Source organism: Falco peregrinus, chromosome 14 (assembly GCF_023634155.1).
Source record: "Falco peregrinus isolate bFalPer1 chromosome 14, bFalPer1.pri, whole genome shotgun sequence".
NCBI lineage: Eukaryota > Metazoa > Chordata > Aves > Falconiformes > Falconidae > Falco > Falco peregrinus.
This window is the reverse complement of record NC_073734.1, coordinates 16,943,404-16,968,256: the sequence shown is the minus strand read 5'-3', so window position 1 is coordinate 16,968,256 and position 24,853 is coordinate 16,943,404. Positions and strand designations below refer to the sequence as shown.

At 43.1% G+C, this 24,853-nt stretch overlaps 1 protein-coding gene across 3 annotated transcripts in view; it reads left to right on the top strand.

The window, feature by feature from the left end:
* Positions 1-2,958: 2,958 nt before the first annotated feature.
* The window catches only part of MYLK3 (myosin light chain kinase 3), a 36,420-nt gene continuing 14,525 nt past the window's right edge, over positions 2,959-24,853 (top strand). Inside the window, exons 1-4 of one of the 3 annotated variants that reach the window (XM_013297910.3) lie at positions 2,959-3,087; positions 21,020-21,085; positions 22,082-22,172; positions 23,482-23,920. In XM_013297910.3, the coding sequence (XP_013153364.1) occupies positions 3,079-3,087; positions 21,020-21,085; positions 22,082-22,172; positions 23,482-23,920 (605 nt within the window). In that variant the 5' untranslated portion in view covers positions 2,959-3,078. Of the gene's footprint in view, positions 3,088-4,329; positions 4,493-17,529; positions 18,578-21,019; positions 21,086-22,081; positions 22,173-23,481; positions 23,921-24,853 lie in introns of those variants that run through there. The other 2 variants (XM_027783841.2, XM_013297908.3) reach the window with 2 other exon arrangements.

Below are 24,853 nucleotides of genomic sequence, written 5' to 3'. Positions count from 1 at the left end.
CTTTTGTGCGTTTGTTCAGCTGCAGACGTTACACACACCCACTTTGGCAGCTGGAACAGAAGCAGAATAATGAAAGAATGAAAATCCGCTGACTGTTGTGTTTGTGCTTTGCAGGCAAGATTCGTTGCAGTGCAAATCTTTGTGGGCTAATGAAGTTAAAGCAGGGCTTTAGATACTATTCTTTTAAACAAAACCAGCCTGCCTAAAGCTGTCTCTGCTAGTGTTTCCCTTCTGAAACAATGACAGTGAATACTGCAGGTTTAAAAATGGAATATAATTTATGAGGCTCCTAGCCTTGGGGGTGAGTCCTTGTGCATATAAAATGAATATTAATGAGTTGGGGAGGCTTTCAGACCTGGCCTTTAGTACTAATCCATTGTGAGTGGAGCAGCTCTAGAAATGTGCTGACACGGGCACAGGGATCAACTGGGAATTGACTGCTCTTAGAAAATGCCTCATCAGTCAGTCTTCACAGGCTCCTGAAGGCTTGTCCTGATCAGATACAGAAGGGGACTTAAACGTTTCTGGTATCAATACTTTGCCTGCTGATTCTGCGTGTGTTTCCCTGGGAACACTCCTGCGTGCTGGCATTTGGTTCTGGTTTGGTGCATGGATGGAAGTGTAATGAAAGGGTGAGTTATTGGCAGAGTTTGAAAATCCCTTTTGGAAGAGAACTGTGAACCTTCAATTAGATGTTTTGGGCATAGTCGGTGACTTGAACTGGGTGACATCAGTGTTAGTAGCTCCCTGCCCAGATAATTAGTGACAAAAAGGCTCTAAAATATTTCAAGTGTGGGTGAAAGAAATGTGCCAAGGGACTAAAGCGTCTTATTTTCAGGAAGGAAGACACTTCGTATAAACTGCCATGTTAACAGTTTTAACGAAGAAATGTTGTTTAGACTAAATTCACCGAAAATGGGATGTGTATGTGCACCGTACCTCTCCTAATTCATGGAGGCTGGTGCTGTGAGATGAGGGAGATCACCCCAAAAATGCTGAGCCCCTTCATTTAACTCTGTAGTTAACACAGGAATTGACGTATCGCTCAGCAGCTGGTGAGGAAGGCAGGAGTCGTTAGCAGCCTTGTAACATAACCTTTTCCCTTTTCTTGGTCTCCGCTCCAAATGCGCTGATTTAGTGGTCAAACACCTCCCTTGGTTTGGGAGAGGAGTCTGGGAGCCTTAGATATAGCAGATTCGAAGAGTTGCTGTAACAGCTAAAGTACTAACCTTGATCTTGATTTCATTTGTTGGGTGTTACTTGCATGATTTTTGGGAAAGCGTTGCATTTATTCTGTAAGTAAAAGATGTCTCGTAAAGCGTGTACTGAAATAGCTATATGCAAAGTGAGCGCTTTCCTTGTCTCTAGCTCTTAGCATTCTGGGGCAAGGCACAGAGCTCTGTTTTCCTTTGTGTGTAAAACCCACTAGACTTTTCCCTAATGCTAAGGAAGGTGTAGTCCTGTGTCCATTGCCTGTTTTTTACCCACAGCAATACGTTTAACTTTGTGAAAAATGGGCGATTTGCTTGTTGTGGATTGGACGTTACACAGTTGCTGCTGGTTTGTTGCTTTTAATACTCTCCTGAAAACAGTTCAGAATCAGCATCGTAGGATCTAAAATGAAAATGGAGAGAAAAGCTCCAATTTTTTATATATATTTTTTTTTTATTCCCAGAAGCTAAAATGGAGAAAAAGCTAAGTCAGCGAAGCTCATCATCATAATGATTATATTCTTAGTATTAATTAATGAAAATACTGCAGGAAGGTGGTGTTTTACACTACAGTTCTGTATTTAGATCTGTTAATGGAAGGTCGCAGGCTGAGCATTGCTTGTTCCGGAGTGCTTGCCAAATTTCCTAAGGAATTCTCTTTGTCATGCGTCTTTCCCCTGTGGCATGGCGCTTACATGCTGTACATGCCTCTGCTGCCACATTAAGTAATAACATCTCTTTATTAAATCTAGAGTAACAACATGATTATTTGTGCTATTGGAATTAGTCACAAATGCATTGAAATACTTTCTTTTATGTTTTATTATTATTATTTCCTCCTCTGGGTCTAGGGGTCTCCTGACTCATCTGTTAAGCACTACACTTTTTGAATAGCCGTATTTTGTTTAATAGTTGCAATTTATTGTTTTCTTAGGGTCTGGAATAAGGGTCTTTAATTCATACAATCAGTTAACATGTTAACAAAAAAGCTTAAGGCCGCGTTCAAGAGCTCCATGCCCATGTGGATGGTCTCCTCTCCCACTGGGATGGCTGGATAAGGTCCCTTGAGCAAATGCTGGGACCACGGCTCAAGGTGCTGCCACAAAACCTGCAACAGCCTTGCCCTGTCCGGGCAGAATGGCTCAGCCGCATCGCTGCTGCTGACTGCTCAGATGATGCCAGATTTCCTGTACTGCTGTATGGATCTAGGTGATGCGCCTGGCAGTTTTGGGGCCAGTTCTAACCTCTGATTTATGGGTTGGTTTTGCCTTTTAAAAGTGGGAATAGTAATAATAGGTTCTAAAGCTCTGAAAATACGCTGTAAGCTAGGAAGAGTTGAACTCAGTTTTACAGGTGGAAAAGCCAAGACACAGAGATAAGAGAAATTACGCAGAAGTCTGGCAGTTGAGACTGGTTTCACGTTTCTGGAGGTCTAAGGCCAGCATCTCGGGGAGCCTCGGGTTGTCTGTGTCTCTGCACCAGGATGCTGGACTACCAACCTCTTGGTGAACTATCTTGCCTCTGTGAGCTGCGGTTGGATCATCCTGTACCCCGGGCCACCCCTGGCCGCCTCACTTGTTGGTTGAATGGCCTGAAAAACATCCCCTGCCAGGCGGTAAAAAATACTCGCAGCACAGCGAGCGTGGCCATCACCTTCCTGCCTTTGCCCTGTGGGAGTTCCTCATTCACCATAATTCGCTGGTTTTGCCTGTACTCACGTTAGTTTTATCTTTTTTTTTTTTTTTTTAACAGCATATTGGCTATCTTGCTGTACAAACCCAAGTGGAAACAAAGCACTCGCTTTTGCTGTGAGAGGGGTAGCCAGATCTATACCCACACTTCTGGACCTGACATGTCTTAGATCGTAATGATAAAGGTACAGTATCTTCTCTGCATTGCTTGCTTGCTTGTTTTAGGGGAGAGTGCAGGTGCGCTCATGCTGTGGTAAAACACACTTCTATTTTGATTTAAGCAGTGAAGAAGTGGCCCGTGCTAAGCCCAGATACTGCTGTCTTGAGGTGCTTGCCCATTTGCTCGAAGGCCACTGGTCCATAGTGAGCAGCTGTCATTCTGTGTACCCTTGCCTGATGTCATTCAGGTTAATGTGCGTTTTTTTATGTTTGATTACTTGTAGCTAGTAATCAAACAGAGCCAACTCTGCTGCAGCTTGTTGGCGGAATGGGAAAGGAAGGCACAGCCCGGTTGAAAATTGAAAGTAGATTTACTTCTCCAGAACTTCCTTTCCTCCTTAGGTCATCCAGCATCTTGGTGTCTGTTGTCTTTATATGTTTGTATTCCACTGACACAATTTATAGGTAAGAAATCAAGGAAAAAAAGTGTGTATTTTACACAGGACAAAATAAAAAGGAATTGGTTAGCTGAGGACCAAATGTGTGAGGAGGAACATCATTTGGATGCATCGTGACTGCTTATTGATCTTAACTGTGTAGGTAGAGAAAAATTTAAAAGATTCTAAATCTAGGGGTTCACAAATACACCTGCATGGCAACATACACTTGTGTGAGTATTTTTGTTGGACTCTACGGTGTTTTACAGACTGAAGTGAATGGCTCTGTGCACCTAGCATCAGACTACAGAAACAGTGCTTGAAGGCATGAATAAGTACCTGAGTTCTGATGGAGGGTGGATATTTGTCCTTTCTTTGTCCATTTGTTTGTTCCCTTTGTTCCTATGCTTAAGAAATTGGAAATAAATGTCCACGTGGACAGTAATCTTAAAGTAAATATCCTGCAGCAATAATCAGTGTTGCTGAAAGAAAGAACAGTGGTCAATGACAGTGTGGTCACTGCTTAGCTGAAGCAAACACACTGTCCGTAAATTACAGCTGAAGCAAATTTTGACTTGGGCAAAAATAAGCTAAGGAACAGAGGAACACAGAGAAGGGACTCTTTAAGGACTCAAGAGATTTGACTGTCATCTTCTGTTGTTCCCGTGCCTTACAGTAGCTGCTATCAGTAACTCGGGAAGTGAGCTGCAGGGATGCGGGCAGGACCTGGTACTGCCGATAAGGAAGTGAAATGATTGAAATGCCTGGTGTAGTGATAGATAAGATGAAATGCCTAGTTCATCACACAAGCAGGATTTCAGTGAGATCCAGGGAGGCTGTGCAGCTTTATTCAGTAAAAGGCTGCTGGCGACGTGGGTGACTACCACACAGGCCCAGCGAGATGGGAACTTTATATCAGGAATCTTCCCTGCACAGGTCCCTTCGTCTGAGCATGGGAGGATTTTGTGTTTCTGATTACATAAAGAGATTTACGGTAAGGGACTCCGCAGTGTTTGGTTGTGATCCTAATTTGAAAGTAAAAACTTTCTGGATGGCGGTGCCTTTTGTGAGGTGCTCTCCGTGTGTGTGACATTCTTGGCCAGGGTGTGCAGCCTGTTGGCTTGCAAGACACCTGCCGATGGCCGGGAGGTGTTTCTGAAATGATGAGTGCAGGCTTTGCCTTTAGTAAATAAATTTATTTTTCGGGGGAGCCTTGGCACATTAAAACTTTTATTCTGAGTGGTCTATTTGTAGTATAGGATGCTGGGCTGCCATTCAGATTATGTGGAGGTGGCTTGTTACAGCTTTTTGCTTTAGTCACCGTATGTCTGAGTTTTAAGACGATGAAGCTGTTGGGCAGGCTCACACTGAGGCAGTTTAATGAGGAGCCAAATTTTGCATGAGCCCATTCGCCCTGCAGTGAAAGCAGTGCGGTCAGCGTGAGCAGCGGGCACTCGATGCCGGCGTGGCTCTGGGGTAGCACTTCGTGAGAGCAAACCCCGTTGTGCCAGGCTTTGAGGAAACAAAGTGGAAGAGTGTCTGGGACAGCTTGACCACCAATCGACAGACCATAATCCCTGCAAGGGGAGAGAGACACAGACACGTCACTAGTGGAAGAGAGAATAGGAATCGGCTTTTCTGTCACTGTAAGCGCTTGATCAAACCACGCTGTGTTTTAAAACTGTGGAGTTCAGTTTCAGTTGCTACAGTGGTAGGAGGTCTAGGGAAGCATGACTTCTGTTCTCCTTGGTTTGCATTTGCCGACTTTTTGAGTTGCTGGAAAGAGAGTTACCATCCAGACAGAAGCAGAAAATGGACTTCAGCATCCTTAAGAATGCCATGTACATATGCATGTAATCAATTACATGTATATGTAATTAAAAAAAAGTTGTAAGAGTTGCATTTTAAGTGAGAATAGATCAGATTGTTGTGGGTTTTTTAAAGCTAGTCTTTTTGAAAATTTTGAAGAAAGGTTTTCCTCATGTATTTTGCTCAATAATAGTTCTAATGGGCTTTCTTAAAGAGTTTGTAATCACCTTTGATCTTTAAGGAGCCAACGAACTAAATTAACTAAATCAACAGTAATAAACCAAATTCTGGCCCAGTTGAAGAAAAGGACAAAGATTTTTACTAATTTTAACAAGTCGGATATTATTCCGAAGCATGAAATTAATCTAATGTAACGTCATGTAGTGGGTTTAATATAGCCAAGGGTACAATATGATTTTTTTTTTTTTTTGGTCATTTATTACATGAGAAACAGAATGGCTCAGAAGACTAGGTACGTTTCATACCCCTATGGCCACGTGATTTATTGTCTATTTATGGCAACATAGCAGAAAAACATTTTGGTCTATTAATTCGAATATACTACTCAACTGTTCTTGGTGAACAGATAATGATGTGTTTAAATTGTTGATGTTCAGCTTTTTGTTAAAGAAAGCTATTAAGCAGCCTGAAATACATGCGATTTTCTTTTGCTTAATGCTGGAGGAGTGCAAATGAAAGCTATTTCAGGAAGGACCACAGGAAACTTTTTATAGAATCATCAAAGCAAATGATCCGGGGTTTTTTGGACGAGTCATGTCTTGGGGGGGAGAAGTCAGTACTGCGGTTATCTGGCTACGTGGCATTCTGTGGCTTGGCTCTGTGTAGGTGAGAGTTAGTATTTTGCAATAATATGAAGGCTGTAATGAGATTCAAAATACCTTGTTTCTCTGCAGTTGATCTGTTGGGTGACTAATTCTTTCATATTCGTTGCTTCAGTTTCCCTTTCTGTAAAACTAGTGATAATAGTACTACTTCTGAAAACGTTTTAAGGTCCACAGGTAAAAGCTGTCTTACATGTAGTTTGATTTATTTGTTTTCCTAGTCCTCAGTGAGCTAAGAATCAAAAATAACTTTGTTTTGGATGTCTTGCTTTGGATTACATCCCTCTGGCGAGTTTACCAAACTCATCGTGTTTCTCTCTCTGAAAATCATTGTGTGTTTTGTTCCCAGAGCTAGCGCTCAAATTCATGGAACATTATAAAGAGAAGGATGCTTTTGGAGGATGTTGCCAGCAGAGAGGCATATGAGGATAAACAGTGTCTTGGACCATATGTGCAGTTCTTACTAAAGTTGGTGAGAGCAGCTCTAATCTGTAAGCTTAATGTTAACCCCAGTGGGAGCTCTCTTCTCCCGTGTAGAATGGCAGCCTGTAAATTGGGTTTGAGCCTGTTCCAGCAGGAGCTGATGGGTGTATGTACACTTCTGATTGCAGTGGCTGCCATGTGAAACCTGTTTACATGTTTGTTGACTGGAGTCTCTTTCTGGCATAGCACTGGATGATCTGCCTGTTTGTACGCGAGCGAGCGGCTGGCTCGGCTGACCCTGCTGTTGTGGAAGGGCTGGTAGCACTGGGCAGGTCGGTAAACAGTGGCCTGAGCGTGTTTGCAGATTGGTTGGAAATTTGTGTTACTGCTCTGATGTACAGTGGAAGGTGTAGTTCATGCTCAGGCAATAGGATAAAGCATTTTATGTTTCCAAAATTGGACTCTGTTAGGAGAGGCAGTGATGGGAGCGTTCTAACATGTGCCTGAAGACCACATTGCCTGTGCTTCCTTCAAGCTTTTCCTTCCCGGGAGCTGAACCGCTTTGATGATCAGCTGCATCAATCCTTTTAGCCTTGGTGCTGCTGTGCTCACTCTTCTGCTGACTTGCAGGATCTGACTTTTATTTTAGGACATGGCCACTTAACAAGATACCTGAAGTTATCCAGCCCTTCACATAAGCTAATCTTGATGCCTCTACCCTACTTCTTGTTTGTCGTAGCCAGTGTGCATTCCACTCTCTCTTTTTTGGGGTAACACCTTGCTGATTTTTGCTACTCAGACTTAGTTCTGGGAGTCCTGAGTAGGGTTATTTAGAACTCCTTGGGTACTCTTGGATCACATCTTGCCCTTTGTGTATTTATTTGTGAATGTCTTTCGCTGCGCCACACAATACCCTTTGTTTTAACCTGTCTTTGAACGGTTGTCTCCCGTTTTGTGTAGTTATTTGGTGCTTGGATTACAGAGCTGCTGGGACAGGCCTGATGGAGACCAGGCCTTGATAGCTGCAGTTCAGGCTTCTGTTTACTGGGGGAGTCACTCCTCCGCTCGGCAAAGCCGATCTGGGATCCCAGGCTCTGGGGTGATCTGCCCCAAGGTCCAACTGCCGTCCTTGGGTCTGGAGTCCTGGGCAGGCAAGGTACAGCCTGCTACGGAGAGCTGGCAGAGGGGTGGACAGACTGAAGCAAACAAACCAACCAGCCCTTAATGAAAGGGGTGAGCCATTTTGAAGGACTGGGATTTTTAGAAAAATACGTGGTTGGAAAATTTCTGAGCATCTCAATTGTGAACAGCATCTTTCCAGGCTTTGTGGCAACTCAACAGAAAGATACCATGTGCTCCAATTCACATTTTGCACCAGTGTATAGTGGCTTGCAGTCTATATATTTGATTGAGTATCCTTTCAGACCATTCGTATCCCAGAAGCTAGAGTATTAAACTATATATAGTCTCTGACCTTAAAGACAGGTTTGTTTTCACCTTCTCCCATGGCTGAATTGAGATAGCAGGAGCTCGCAGGTCCTCCTGCTGTTGTATTCTATATTTGTGTCTCACCTTGCACTCTGTCGTTTTGTGTCCTGAGCAGTACACGTGCTTTCTGGCTCATCCAACTTATTTAAGCATGCCTCTGGCCTCAGGTACATACTGTCCTGAATGCTGCTGTTCAGAGACCTGGTTCTTCCCAGCACTGTCGTTGCATACTCACTGGTATTGTATGGGGTGGGGCAGAATTAAAAATAAATGCTCTTTTTCTATAAATAGCTGTGTCCTGGATATTTTCTTGGTGGGTTCCTGCTCCCAGTTTCAAATTAAGTCCCCCAGAAGCCCAGCGTGAGGAGCTTCAGCTTCAGGGTCCTGGCTAGTCCTCAGCATCCTCTTTAAAAATTGGCACAGCTTGAATTGCATCTTCCTTGACTTCTCTTGGTGTAAAAAGAAAATTGTTTGCTACAATTTTGATGATTGACTGACTTTCTTGTTTCTGGGTTTGCTTTATACAGAATTATCAGTCTTAGGGCCAGAAACCACTGGCACAAGTTATCAGATGGCTGGCTGTGTCATCCTGCTCCGCAGGGCAGTTCTGAACCACGGCTGTCAGTGACCATTTGTCTTGGCAAGCTAGGCAGAAAGCTGCCCGTCATTGCTGTGGGGCATTGAGCTTGTTCCAGTGCGCTTTCCGCTGGGTTATGGTCCATGCAGAATTTCATAAGATCCACTCTTCACTAGATGCAGTTTAGAGAAACTTGTGCAAAATGTTCCAGTCCCTCCTTTTGTGGCTGAGCTAGAGCCAGGGAGCTCCGTGTTTTCACCATTTTCGTGGACTATGTGTAGAGACTCTTGCTCACCTCTCTGCAGAATGTTACTGCGGTCTTCTCCAGCATCTAGCCCAGCATTTTAATTAGTCTCCTGATTTCTCAGACTGAGAAGATCTTGGTGCACTGTTGTTAGATGTGTGGCTGGCGCTGCCCTACTACCCTTTAGTGACAAATACTCCTGCTATCAACTAATATGAAATCCAAACCATGTATATCCTGGAACTTTTATGAATAACATTATCTGCTTGCTTTCCTCTGAGTGATTTTTGGTTTATGGTGCCAGGACTCGGTGCTGCTTTTTCAGCCTAGCACTGGTAATCGGTGTATCTGGGTTTATACCACAGCTGTCTCTGCAATGCATCTGGAGATCAGTTGGTCACTGATCTAACAGCAGAATTGCAAAACTGACAGTTTAGTAGGTTTAATTCAGGAGCTTCTTATGTGTGCAGAGGACCTTCGATGTGGTTGCTTAAAATTAATGCTCTGGAGTCTGGCTGTTGATCTAAAGGAGCAAGGTGGTTCAGAAGCAAAACCTGCTGAGTTCTCATGGAAGCCTTGCGGATATGGCGGTGGAAATGGCTGCATGACCTGTGCTCTGGATTTCTGGTTTTGCCAGACATTTGTACTGAGATACCAACTTTAGGTGGAAAAAATGGATCACTGTGCTTAGTCATACCACTGGGGCCCTAACTCAAGGCTTCTAACTCACACCCAACTGTTCTTGAGCTATCTGCTTTGGAGAGATAAACTTAAAATGCATTCTCATTCCTTGCTCTGGAAAGCCTGATGCCTGTTGTTAGCTGCTTTCTGCAGTTTCACCGGCATGTGGTCTAATTTTGTTTTAGGCAAGCTTGTAGATGACATTCTTTTATTTGCTGTATCTTTCTTCCAACTTGATGAAAACAGTTATAAATTTAGCTGGAGATCTTTTGTACATCTGAAATGGATGCGGCATCTTCTGTGTTTTTTTGCCAGATGTTTAAACATTCACCTAAAGGCGTGCAAGTGGCTTCTCTGTATTAGATTATTGAGAAGAGTTTGCAGAACCACCAGCTTTTGTACACAAAGTCTTTTACCCTCAATCATTTTCAAAACAGAGTTTGTGTTGAGATTAAGCCTGAACTAATGAAGTTATTCCTGTGTTTGTGAATGATGTCAAAGCAAAATGTCAGAGGGATCTAAATCAGCAGGTGAATATAGCACATAACAGACTTCGTTATAGGACAGATGACTGTTTACTTGATCTAGAATTTTCTTAACATGGTGTTCTAGTTTTTAGTGGGAAATAGCAATGTCAAGGAGTGTTCTTAAAAAAATAAAAAATTCCCCTGTTGTTAGGTTTCTGTAAAGCCTGTTATTAGCAAGGAACAGTGAGCACTGCACTTGGTGTTTGGTGTGCCACGACAACAACTGTCAGGTGGAAATGTGAGAAAAAAATCAATAACTGAGACTGTAGCTTGCACAAGGCCTGAAATGATGGCATTAACTGCTGTTACAATTATTTGGGAAAGGTTTCCAAGAGTGTGTCAGTAGCCAAGGCGTGCTCAAGTCTAGTCAAATGGCTTGTGAGTGGCTGGAGGCCACCTCTCACGTGGCTGTCCATGAGCACTTCGTTCGCTTGATTCCAGTGCAGTCTGATGGGATTTGAGGTGCTTGTGTTTAACTTTTCGAACGCTTTCAAATACAATGCGATGTAAAATTGCATTGGAGGTGATCATACTTCAGTCAGTAACTGCAAAAGGCAGAAGGGTGGCTGGGGGAACAGTATTGCTGCCTTTTAGCTTTGGAAATATAAGTGGAGGGGCAAAAAAAGTTGAATATATTCTTAGAACAATTGTCAGTCATGGTATTGAGAAAGGCGAGGTTGGAAATGATGGTTGCGAATTAGCAAGTCAGCGCAGCTCTGTGCGTGCATTTTTGTGGTAATTTTTCAGACTTGAAGCTGAAAAGTTCTGAAGTAGGAAAGGAACAGAAGACAACACAAAGCACATTGCAATTTGGTGATTTTCATCTTCTCAAACAAAAGTGTGTTGCTGGCAAAGCAGAGGCTTTTCTGAGGGATTTGATTTGAAGCCAGTCAAATCTCAAGTCAGCAAGAACAATTGTGCTGGTTTCAATATGTTTTGGAGTGAACTCTGGATTATGTAAATTTTTTGTTCTGAAAAGTTGACTGTCTAGAAATAACCCTTTCTTATGCAACAGATCTGTTCCCTATATATTTATACTGAGAGTCCTGTCGCAAATTCTTGTCACTGAAGTAATGTTTTTACCAATTTTATTCCTCTCGGCACTACTGCACAGCCAAGGCTATTCTTCTGCTTTGTGGTGGATCCCTACTGACTTACAATTAGTTGTACCTGAGCAAATTGCCATAGACACGGGAGCTTTTGGCAGGTTTAAAAAAAAGTGCCTTAGGGTTCTCTGCTGAGCTCCTAGTAGTAGTGAGAAAGCATCATGTAAATGAGGGGCTTCTTGAATCCAAGGGTAGCTTTTGTGGCTGCCCATTAAAATCTGCAGGCTTTACAAGGAACTGACCCCATTAGATATAAAATCACTCAAATTCAGGGAAAGCAGAATGAGCAGCGTGACTTTTCAGTTTCCAGAAAAGAGCTCTTTGTTGGGCGGTGTGGAGGAGTGGGAGGATGAATCCTTACTACCACACATTACTGATTACCACTCTTCTGTGGGTAAAAGAGTTCAGTAGCTGCTTGGGTTTAAAAAAAAAAAAAAGTTTGAAAAAATGGAAATCAAAAGTAATGAGACAGCTGCTTGATGTAGTTCCTGTGGGCAACAGGTTTGGGGGTGAAAATAAACTCTGGGGTCAAGTGAGTGTATGTGGATGGGCAACAGGTGCTCTCTTGGCCTCCCAAGAGGCAAAGTAACCTGGAGGAAGGACTTAAAGGTTCTTGTTAAGCCATGTGGGCAAATGGTAGGCAGTGTTATCTAGCAATCTCATCACTTTGATGTAAATGAAATGTCATAATTGATCTGTTCAGCTATCTGCTGTCAGCTGCTTGACAGAGATGCATTACAATACTACACACGATCTCAGATTCATTAACCGATCCTTCGCTGTGCCACTGCCTGGGAGCATTAGCCTTAGTTTCAGTAGTTTGAAAAGGGAATAAAGTAAGGGAGGAAGAAGTCAGGGCTTGCAAGACTGTTTCATAACCTACTGTGTTAACAGTTTTCTGTCATTAAATATACAGAAAAAGAAAAAAAAATATTGGTGATTGCTGAGATTTAGTTGAGCTGGTACTATAGGAATGTACTGGTGTGAGCTGGGCGGTATTGAAATCATAGGATTATTTAGGTTGGAAAAGACCTCTGAGATCATAAAGCCCAACTGTTAACCCAGCACTGCCAAGCCCACCACTAAACCATGTCCCTAAGCACCACATCTATGTGTATTTTAAACACCTCCAGGGATGGTGACTCCACCACCTCCCTGGGCAGCCTGTGCCAATGCTTGACCACCCTTTCAGTAAACATGTTTTTCCTAATATCCAACCTAAACCTCCCCTGGTGCAACCAGAGGCTGTTTCTTCTCGTCCTGTTGCTTGTTGTCTGGGAGAAGAGATCGACCCCCACCTGCCTGCAGCCTCCTTTCACGTAGTTGTAGAGAGCGATAAGGTCCCCCCTGAGCCTCCTTTTCTCCAGGCTGAACACCCCCAGTTCCCTCAGCTGCTCCTCATAACACTCATGCTCCAGAGCCTTCCCCAGCCTTACTACCCATCTCTGGGTACGCTCCAGGACCTCTACGCCCCTCTTGAAGTCAGGGGCCTAAAATGGAATGCAGTATTCAAGATGTGGCCTCACCAGAGCTGAGTACAGGGGGACAATCACTGCCCTGGTCCTGGCTGGCTACAGTGCTTTGGATATCAGCCAGGTTGCTTTGGCCACCTGGGCATGCTGCTGGCCCACATTCACCTGGCTGTTGACCAAGACCTCCAGGTCCTTTTTCGCCAGGCAGCTTTCCAGCCGCTCTTCCCCAAGCCTGTAGCTTTGCATCGGGTTGTTGTGACCCAAGTGCAGGACCTGGCACTTCTCCTTCTTGAACTTCATACAATTGGCCTCGGCCCATCGGTCCAGCCTGCCCAGACCCCTCTGCAGACCCTGCCGACCCTCAAGCAGATCAACACTCCTGCCCAGCTTGGTGTTGTCGGCAAACTTACTGAGGGTGCACTCGATCCCTTTGTTCAGATCGTTGATAAAGGCATTAAACGCAACTGGCCCCAGTACTGAGCCCTGGGAACACCACGTGTGACTGGTCACCAGCGGGATGTGACTCCATTAACCACCGCTTGTTGGGCTCGGCCATCCAGCCAGTTTGTACACACACATGCTCCAAGCCATGAGCAGCTGGTTTCTCCAGGAGATGCTGTGGGGAACTGTGTCAAGGGCTTTACCAAGGTCCAGGTAGGCAACATGCACAGCCTTTCCCTCATCCCCTAGGTGGGTCACCTTGTCACAGAGGGAGGCCAGGTCTGTCAAGCAGGACCCGTGCTGGCTGGGCTGTGCCACGGTCACCTGGGGAGACTGGTGGTGCTTTGTAGACCCTGTTATTGTGCAGGTGGATTTCAACCAGCAGCTGACATGAGCGATGTGTTAAATATCAGGTTCCTGACCATCTAAAGGAGGTATGGGCCAGTTCCTATGAACCTACGAGGTGATCCCAGCAGGAAGCCCAGCTGTTGGCCTAGATAGACTTATCTAGACTATGGTGTGTCTTGCCCTTGGAAGTTATTCCTCTAAATGAGAGCCAGTGCCCATTTCGGTGCTTGCCATTTATCATGAGAATTGGTCTGTTGCTGCGCCATTACTCTGTGGATATGATTTATTACCTTTCATGTGTCTAGGAAACATGCTGTTCACGAGAAATTACTCCTCGGTGTAGGGCTTAATTTTTCAAGAGTTTGGGTGCCCTAGAAAAGCTTAGTTAACCCTTTCAATTTCTGGGTGGAAAACTAAGCAGTGCATGTTAATGAGCTGCAGCAGCTAGATGTAGATTAAGTAGATCTTTCAGTGTAACTTGAAAAAGTTGACAGCTGGTTTCTAAATATGTAAAAGTTATTTATTTTCCCCGAGTAATGTTTAGCAGATGTAGCCAGATTGTTTTGAGCTTATCTGCTGTTTGATGTTTTTCTTTTTGTGAGCTCCTGATGTTTTACCACATTAAGTTCTTTATCTCCTTAGGATCTCTTGCATTGCAGCCACTGCAAGCTTCTCCCAGAGCCCCAAGTTCTTTATTGAGCTTTGGCTTGGTTTAGGCTGTATAAAAGATTATTTTTTCATTTACCTACACATTTGCAGCCATCTCCAGTTTTACTGTGTGTTGGAAGCAATGCAATAATCTAATGAGATGATCTGTTTGAGCAGCTGGTTTTAACCTCTGTGACATTTCTTGTTTGGGACTTAAGCCTCCACTGTCACTTTAGTACATGCTGTAAATTTTTCTTTTTTTTTTTTTTTTTTTTTTGTACTTTTATTTTCATGCCATCTTTGTGTTTTTTCCATCCTTTGGGTCAGAGCTAGCAAGGTGGGATCATAACTGAACTGTAAGATTGTAGATTCTTTGCATTGAATGTGAATTTTTCTCATTTTCGGACATCTCCCTCACAACTGGGAGAGTGTGCGTGAGGCTGAAGCCAAAGAGGAATAAATTCTTCTTTCCCCCTTGAGAATAAAGCTGCTTTGGCATCATTGGTTCAAGGTCACTTGTAGTTCTGCTTCTCCAGCATTTGTGTACCTTTTATCTGGCACTCCTGAGATACCTTTGAAATATCTCCAAAATATCAAGTATCGGAGAAGTTCATTTCAGTTCAGCTCTTGATGGGACGGAGGCAGTTGCCTAGTCACTCCAGATCACAATGCTCAGGCTTTTTGTTTACCTGGAAGAAACAAGCACAAATCCACAGGAGACCAGTTATCATCAGAAGCTTTATTCCAGTTACATCCAAATTATGGTGGAGCCTTGTGGATCGCCGGTTTATTTTGCCAATGACAACATGGGGTGGCTGAGCATAGCTCTGCAATCCACAGAGGTCCTGCAAGGTTCACTGGTGGTCATGGTTCAGAAAACATTTCAAGTTCTTCAGATGTAGTTTGGGGGGTATCGAAAATGAAGCAATGCTGTTGCAATATGTAAGTGCAAATTGTCATTACAAGCAATGGCTCCTCACAAAGGAAAAGTTAGTTTAATAGGCTGTTGCATTTGTTACAATAACCATACTTTTTTGGTGATGTCTAAGGAGGGATGTACCATTATCCGTAGTATGGAGTCAGGCAATTTAGGATTTTTCTCTTATTTTTTTGTTCAGTATTGGAAGGCTCAAGAGAATGCTTTCTGCAGGCTGCCCAAGCGAGATCCAAACATTGGGCACTAAATCAATGTTCCAAACAAAAATTGCCTTCTATTGTAATGCAGAGCAAAAGGAATGGAGGATTTGTCCTGCCAGTTTTTAAGCATATTATTGTCCTGAAGACAAAACCATCAGATCCATTGGGGCTGTTTTTTCTTTTGTGTGTTTGCCAGCAGTTCAAAAGGAGTGGAGAGAGGGGAGGTGGAAATTTAAAAGAAAAAAAGAAAAGCTGACCTTAACAACTTTGTGACAGATGTTTAAAAATCTTCAGTGTGGGCCAGTTAAGGTGTCAGCCTTCTCTGTCCTTCATTCCACCCATGATTTTGCAGTTGCTTATGGATGCAAAGTATAATGTAAAGAGTGTTACAAGTTGAACAGCTGTATCTGAGTAGGAGGCAGTTTTGGCTGTATCTTCCCTGTACGTACCTCAGACAACACTAGCAAGGAATATTTGCTGGATGTAGCAAGAATTCTCTATAGTGCATCATCTTATACAACTCTCATTGCACTGAGTAGGTGTTGGGTGGTGAAATCTGTTCCATATAGCTGGAGTATACAGTGCGTGTGGCTGAATCTAGAGTAGGAAGATATGGTTCGTCCCCTTGAGCTGCAGTCAGGCAAGTCTGCTTGTGTAAACTAATATAAATTCAGAAATTTCCTTTTTTTAAGTTCCCTTTTTGCTTTACACAGCATTTACCATTAGAGTCCATTATATCTGAGGAAGCTGAAACAATCAGTTATATGAATAGTAACACTAGTAAATAACAGTGGGGCAGCTTTTTTGATCTCACTTGTTAAATAACTAAGGTGGTGGTTCAGGATTTCAAAAGGCTCCCATTTGTCCACAAACACAGGCAGAGGCCGGTTCTGCACTTTCGTTGTACTTGCATTGTTTCACGGCTGGGCATGCTGTGCCTGTAATAGCACACTGGTGGTGGCAACTGAAGGTCTAAGTATGTGGCTGTGGGTGACTTTCTGTGGCTAGGTTTCCGTATTGGAATATTTGCTGCAAGTTGTCTGGCTTTAAATATAACAATCTAATGACTCTACCTTTTTCTTTTTGTCCCTGAAAGGACAACATTCAGCTGGTACTCTTGATTTAGTAAAAATGTTGCCTGTTTTGATTACTTGTCATCAAGCACCTTTGTGGGCTTGAAGAAATCAATTACTTAAAGGCATTTGGCTGAAAACTCTGGTTCTTTAAATGAAGTAGTAGAGTTCAAAAGCTTTTATTACCAATGTCCTATACTTTCAAGACAGAGCTGTATATTTTGCTGCACTGTATGTTTGATTATTGAAGTAAGATTATATGTGATATCACAAAACTTATGCCTTACTCTCGCAGACCCCTGTGAAAATACCAGTGACTTCAAAATACTTTTTTTTTGGATCAGGAGAACTAACATGGCCACGTAACAAAATGTGGGGTTTGTTTTTTTTCTTTGTTGTAAAGGTAGAAACCCTTGTCTTAAAGAAGTGGCAAGGACGTATCATCCTCTCAAGAGGGTAATTTTAATGCTGCTACTACTCTGCAATGTGTAGAGGGAAGATTTTAATTTCTAGAATGTCCTATCTCATACAGCAAATTCACTTTAAAAATTACACTTTCTTCTTATATGCTCCTTCCAAAAATGAGGAAAGGATTGGAGGCAAAGGGATGCTCAGTGTCCCAAAGCCCATGGCTTTGGTGTGACTGTTGTTCTGTTGCATCAGGACTCCTGCAGCAGCAGTATTTCCCCGGTGCTTGCTTCCTTCTGCCCTGCGTACACACCGCAGTGAAGAGGGACCTGGGAGAGCTAGATGCAGTCGTTTGACACACTGTCATGTCTGGCACAGGACAAACTGTTTTATCTCTTGATGCTGCAGTTCATCCTCTGTGGAAGAGGACTGGCTGTCATTCTGTGTTGTATTGTGAGGATACATTCATTAATGTTTCGGAAGCACTCAGAACTGTGGCAGTGGGGGCTGTGCAAGTATAAAGTGACTGTCTTTCAGTTCTCTGCTGACTGTGAGTTTTGTAGTAGACACGCTGTGATTCAGAAGTGAAAGCAAGTCAGTAACAAGTCCTTTAAGTAAGATTTGTGATTTAAGAATGCTGATAGTTGGACTGATTCTACTGCGCCTTCATGAAGATTTTTTTTTTAACTTGGTTTGCTTTCATAGCCTGCGAGAAAGATTTAATTTTAGACGTTTCAGTTGACAAAGACATGCTGGTGCTAGATACGTATTTCAGATCCTTGTCATTGTACTCTATTTTTAAATTCAAGTGCCAGCCAACCTAAAGAGCACTCCCTGTGTCTACGTTCTGCATCCGTGCTGCAAAGCTGAATTCTTCTAAGCCTTAGCACAAGGCCACCGACTTATTTTTATGTTTTTCCTATTTAGCGAAGAGAAATGCTCTAGCAAGTTCTTTTCATTATCACAGAACTAAAACTGGTCATAAAAACAATCCTCCTCCTTCCAGAGGTCTGCTCAGGCATTGGCAATTTTTAAGATGCTTGCCTATCAACAGCCACTCGAGAAAGAATTTTAAATGGTTCTGTGACGTCAAGGAGGCCCAAGAAAATACAGTCTGGTGCCAAATGACTTCCATCATTGAAAGCACGCAGTAAGAAATAGATAACACAGAAATAAATCTTTTATGCAGTAGCAATCTCATGATACGCTCTAGCAACTCCAATAAGTGAGGTGGTCTGCTGTAGGAATAGCTAAAGAAGATGAACGTTGAGACTCTCATTTTCTAATTTATGATTAATGAAAAGCCAACCTAGTCTGTCTGACATCCTGCTGTCTGGACAGAATGTCTGCGGGTAGCTTGGACCCTGCAGAGGGAAATGCCCTGACAAAATTACTGCCTACAAAAGTGAACAACCTAAGTATGATGGACAAAAAACTGAATCTCTTGAATGAAAAGATGGACAAACTGTTGCATTTCCAAGAAGATCTGACAGGCAAACTGCAGCGAGTTAACAAAGGCATTGATGATGTAGAAAAAGGCATTAATGAGCTAACAGTATCCCGAGCAGCTCCCGATGAGACGGATGCAATGCAAAAAGGCCTAAAGGTATCGGACAGTGCTCACCAGGCTGATATCCAGAGCATATGCTCGGAAGTATTGAAGTTGATGAAAGCTGCCCAGCTAGATGCCTCGAAGCATAAGGAGAGGCTGGCAAAGATAGAGAAAAGGGTTGATACACTGGATAAAGTTATTACATTTGTGGGAGAAGTACTGAAAAATTCTAAAGTAGTGGATTTTATTCTCAAAGGTGTTGTGCCCTGGAAGAAGGGGAGTCTGCTGGAAATCCTTGTGGAGGTTGGTTTTGTTTTGCTATTCTTCATATTTTTCTTGATGAAGTAGCAGGGCTTTGGGCGCTCCTGCTGATTTCTCGCGTAATGTATAATTCAGGTTTTCCTTTCAGTGTTGTTTTTACAAGTTACTGGTGTGACCTTTGAATGGCGGGGCTCTGAAGGCAGCAACCAAGGCTCACAACATGCCTTGCAGTCTTGTCTGAAGTTCCCAAAGCGTGCCAAGCAATCCTGGAACGAGTACGAGCAGTAGATTGCTACTGTGAAGGAAAACTCGGCTTCTACCAGTGCTCAAAGATCAGCACTGTCATTCAAATTAGCGGGTGAATTGAGGCACCAGTGAAAAGTACGAGTAACATACTGGGAGCATTTTTGTGTTGGAAGATGCTTCTATTTTCTTGATCGATCATGAATTCTGAACACTAAAACTAATTCTGAACTTATTCTGAGCTTGCTAAAACCTGTGCTGACTCATGGCCATGTTACTGAGCAGACTTAGGTACTTCGACATCTTCAGTTTCTTTAGCTACAGCTTTGTGAGGAAACCGTGACTTTATCAACTCCATCGACGTTGTTCACTCTTCAAATCAAAGAGTTCTTGTGTTTTCAAGTTCCTAGACATAAATTCCAAAGCACCTCTTAATTATTGAGGACAGTGAGGGAGGAACAGGCGAGACTGGTACGTGGTTGATACGGTGTTCTGGAATTGATTAACCTTGTTTTTAAAAGTTGCGGGCATCTGGAATTAGTTTTAGCTAATGAGAGTTTTCAGTTTTCACTATGGCTTGTATCCTACAGCAGTGAAGAAGGGGAGGAAACCTGCAAGAGTTGGAATAATTTGTTCATTCCAAGAATCTCCGTGTATGTAGAGGTGTGATTACAGTAAGGAGAACTTAGCTCAAATGCAAATGTCCGTTTGTGTCTTAATCCAAATATTTTTCACCAAAACTGTAGAATGTTTTGGTGGGAGGTGCGCCTAAACTTTTACAAGAACAGAGCAATGCTAGGTGCTAGCATACCTTTTCAGGCTTTCTGAACGCTCTCCTGGTCTCCCTTTTTCTGTGCCAGAGGCTGACAAGTGAGCTAGACTGTTAGGAGACAGAAGAACGTATAAAGGATTTGCATTAACATTGGGAACAACTAATCATACATTAGGTGTCAGTCCTACTTCTGGACAGATACAAAGCTTGTGCTTCCTTGCGGTTCCAGTTTCAGTTCTACAGATTCTTTGAGAAATGGAAGAGTTTGGCGCGTTCTGGTTAGAGCTGCATTGTTACAGCTTGCCGCAGAGCCCTCCGCAGGGTTCGCGTCTCGAACTGACCTGATGGCGCACGGCATGCCAGCGGCCAGGTGAAGGGGGGTATAAAGATGATAAAATAGTGGTGTTTCCAGATGGTCAGGGTCTAAGTGAAAAGAGCAGTAAGGGGGGATGTAAATAAAGGGAGGTGACGTGAGGGATACTGGAGGGCTGTTGCACATGGACTTCTCGCATACTGTCAGGATTTGTTGTCAGCTAGCCGCTGTGTGCTGCCTCCTCGTCGGTGTTTGCAAAAGAGGGGGTAGGAGGAGGTCAGAACTTCATCCAGGTCTTATGGGTGGGCGGATGGAGACCGAGAGGTGGACTGGCCTGCTGTTGGTGACCTGATGGACTAGGGTGGGGTGGAGGTCTGTGTCCCAGGCTTTAACCACTCCTCAACTGTAGAACAGCGCAAGCAAGGAGTATTTTGTATTATATGTCGAGCAAACTGAGAGTTTTTTTGGCTACCTCCAGTTTTGCAACATGGCCATCATTGTTCTCCTTTTTTTGTTTCTGGTCATGACCAGTTTTGGAAATTGGAGCATAAGGTCAATGGTAAGACCTTAAGATATTTTGATCGCAGGCTGCTGAGTGCTATTTGAACTAGAATTAGTGAGGTAGCGTATGTACGTGACCTAGCTGGGGTAACGTGGAGCGTAGCACGGTTGAATTTAAAAACAAATTGGCTTGCGCTAAGCCATGTGCTAGCTTCGGTCTGGTTTTTGCAGCCTGTTTTATGATAGCAGTGTAGACATGGCCAAAGGGCTCCACAGCTGCACATAAAAGGAATTTGCTACCTGATTGTTTCTGTTTTCCAGCTTTTGCTGTTTTGTAACAGTGTGCTGCTTATCGCGGAGCTGGCTTAGTGCGAAGTTACTCAGTATGGGGGTGGGAGTGGGGAGGTCATGTTTTCATTTCTGGGTGAAGCTGTTTGTTGATGGTATGACAGCATTCCAGGGATGCCATGGGAATGCTTATGGAAGAAGTTTTGTGGGATTGGAGTCAAATTATTAAAAGACTATGAATTGAGCTTCATGGGATCCAAACCTATAACTTCTTACTTAAAAAAAAAAAACAAAAAAACAAAAAAACCAGACAGAAAAACCCACCAGCATTAAACTGTCACTTATCCAAGGCTTTCTTTGCACCTAGGATTTTGCAAGAATAATGTTCCCCCTGGTCATTGTTGCAGGTTTGCTTAGAGCTGTAATAAAAATGGTAATGATTTTTTACTACTTCTACTCTACGGGTGTTTTGTTTTTTGGGAAGGGGGAGGTCAGGGAGGAGGGTGGGTGCTCTGTTGTGGAATTTATGTGGTTGGAGCATGAAATCCTTAACTGCTTTTACTAACAGATGAAGGTGCTGATTTGCAGCAATCTTGTAACCAGAGTTATCTGTAGAAATATTTAAAATATTAATTATTTGCTTGTACAAATAAGGATAGGAGTCTGCTTATCACTAGATTTTAGCAATATATCAACCAAGAACTTTTACGCTTTTTCATGTAACGCTTTTTGCTAGATATTAGTTACTTGGTTTTAATTTGATTTCAAATGTACAGCTGTGAAGTGCTCAGTGGTGCTATTAAAAAATATCCCTCCTCTGTGCTTTCTTAACTGGATGAAGAAATTTGCTTAAAAATAAGTTTGCTTCTGAAAGGCAGTAGGCCTGTTTTTAACCACGCCAAAGGTGACAAATGTAATGTCAAGTATGTGCACAAGAGTAACTATAAAGCTAGAGGCTTTTTTTTTGGTAGCATCTCTATCATAGCTCACACCATGAATCTTTCGATGCCTTGAGACAAATATATTAACCATATCTTCAGAGACGTTGCTTATCTTTCAGTCACCAGCCAAAAAGCAACAGAGATACAGTATAATTTCTTTTTCTAATCTCTTTTATGTTTCACATGTCATGGCTTTTAATCAGTATGAGTAAAGATGAAGGAGGCTGAATCTCTGACAGTCAAAATATTGGATAACGGTGAGGTAATGTATTATTCTGTGTCATCTTGTTTTAGAAGTATGCTTGTCCACAAAAGTGGGCAGAGATTGGAAGAAGGGAGTAAACACAGCAGCAACTAGAAATCCAGAAGATCAGAGGTGTTCATTTCTATTTTACAGAGTCTGAACACCTACATAGTTGGAGGAACCTAGTGGGAAATAAACACTCTTGGACATAACTCTTACTTTTGTGCTCCCCTGTCACTTTTAGGCTAAAGATAAGTCCGAGGAGAGTGGTGCAAAACCGAAGCATGTGCTTAGTAACAGAGGGACCCAAACTGAAAGCAAGAAGGCTCTGGAAGGTATGTATCACTCCAGGCATGCTACAACCTTGGACTCTAGAATATGCAGCAGACAAACTGGAAATTAATAGCCTGCTATTTCCCGCTGTCTGAATTACTCAAATGTAATTGAGTAACTTTGTCCACCAGTACTGGGGAGATAGAGTTGTTCTCCCCTCCTCTGCAAGATGATCCTTCCCCCAGATCAAACCTCACAAAATGCTGGAAGGTGAAGAAACTAAAAGCAGCACCTTTGGCTGCACAGTTTCTTTGCTTTGGAATTAGTGAGCTGAACTGAGAGCGATACTTGTTCAGAGATACCAAGAAGGTGGTGGCCATATCACATAGCCAACCTAATAAATTCTTTTCCCTTAACACATCTGAACCAGCCCTCCCCCCCCCTCTCTGAAAAAGGGACATGTTGACATTGGGGGTATCTTTTTTTGATCAGCTGGTTTCATTGCTATGTCAGGGCTAGATTCCTATTTAGGAGGTATCTGTCAGGGCATTGCTCTGCTGCATCCGTTACAATGCCCGTGGAGTTGCAGCAGGGGTGAGTGTGATGCTGAGCAGGCCCTGTCATGCTGTTGTCTTCACAAACTGTTGGCGAATCCTTTAAGTTAAGGGCGATCCCCTTTATAGCTTCATCATTTAGGAAGTGACAAAAATAAAGCAGGCGGTCACAATTCTGACTCAAAAGCTACATGGAGTTGTGAACTAACCTTGATTGCCAGTGACCTGTGCGTGCCCAATCCCGAAAGAAGTTACCCTAGAAACTTCTACTGTTAGTATTCACAATCACTGTCATGAGAAGGTGCTGAAGAACCTTCTTGTCCTTTTGTGGAAAATGCAAGAGGTGCTGTTGCAAGCCCCGGTGTCACTTGGAGTCTTGTTCAGTGTCTCTCTACCCCTCTGATTAGAGCGTAGAGGGGTATTAAGTGGAGGATCTATCAGGTTCAGGAGGCCCTGGATGGGTCTGAAGTGCCTGAACTACCTGGTATATTTTCCCGCAGACTGCTTTCAGATTTTAGAGGCAGTGAGCTTGAGCCTTGCGGGATTTTTTTGTTTGCTTTATGGAACTCCAAATGCAGCCTGTAACACTGCTAGAAAGCCAGCAGAGCAGGTAAACCTCTGATGAAACCGTGAGCGTTAATAATGGCTGTCTCAAGCCTGCTGGTGTAAGGATTGTAAACCTCTCAGGGGGTTTCTTGTTGCCTTTTCAGATGTACGTAACTGTGTAGGTTATTTTGCATGGTGGGTTACTTAATTCCCTCTCTGTTTTAACATCAGTTTTGTCAGGGCTAATTTATTAATGGCTTATTTTATTCAGAGACAAGAAGTGGGAAAAAGCTGGATGAAAATGAGGGAGCATGTGAGAAGGTGAACACGTCTAGCACCGTAGCCCACAAAGCTGGCTCCAAAGCCCAAGTTAAAGAGAGGACGGTGCAGCAGCAAGTAGTGGAAGGTGCTGGCAAAACACACAGCTCTAAGAGCTGTCAACAGCAAAAGGATGTTGGTGTCAAAGCTTTGAATCAACACAACGGTCTTCCCTTGGTAAATAAAGATCACGTAGACAACCAAAATGTTCCTGCTAAAGCACATGATACGGACAGAGCCCCACGCCTAGATGAGTGCCACGAGCAGCTTGTTCATCAGAAACTCAGGAAGAATGAAAACAAACCTCCATCATCACGTGCGGCATCCCGGGAAGCTGTGCCCTCTGCATCCCATGCCGTATCTGACGCAGGGTGTGAAGTGACACATACCAGGTAATGGCCTTGTTGGTGGCTTTCTGTGTGATCTGAAACCATTTCATGTGTTAAAAGGGAAAAATAAAACAGAGAGCCAAGTCGCTAAAGGAGGCAGCTCCTGCTAAGGCACGATCCAGGGAAAAACCAGCCGTGCTAGGGTAGGAGCGGTGAGACCTTACAAATGGGTAGGGCAGAAAACTCACAGCAACAAAGGCTCTGTGAATTTCTGGGAAGCCAGGGTGTCAGAGGGCTGGATGTATGGGAGACTTCTTCTATGATTGGTGCTTCTGTGTATTAGAGATACAAAGCTGACCACCCTAGTGTAGCACAGACAGTCGGACATTTATAAACCATTCACTCCTTTCTGATTCCTCTGTTTCTATAACTGGGGGGGTGTGAAAGGAATTTGAGATATTTACTAGTATATGACAGAACCAAGCAACTTGTTTCATTTGCTGTCCTTGGTGGTTTTTGTGGGTTTTTTTAATGCCATGGTCACCTGAAGACATGACCAGATTGTTCACTTATTAATATCTACTAGTCTCATCTTTTCCTCACATTACAAAAGACTTATATGCCTTTCATAATCCATTTCCTTTTGAATTATTTATTTAGGATTTGGTTTTTATTCCATTTATTTAAATAAAAAACCCACACAACAAACAAAACCCCCCAACCAAAAAAAAAACCCTACCAACCAAACCCCAACAGATGGAAATTCTGTGGCAGATTTTAACTGCCTTGCCTTCTCTGTATGGGCTGGTAGATAGAAAGTTGTTTGTGTATGTCTATGTGTTGTATGTATGGGTGATGGATATATATATAGATAGATAGATAGATATAGGTAGGTATGTTAATTTGGATGGAATTTCCCCATGGTTCATGTGTACAAATCGGTGCCTGAAGCCCAGACAAGAACGTGACACTACTTTTGTGTATATGTACTTTATA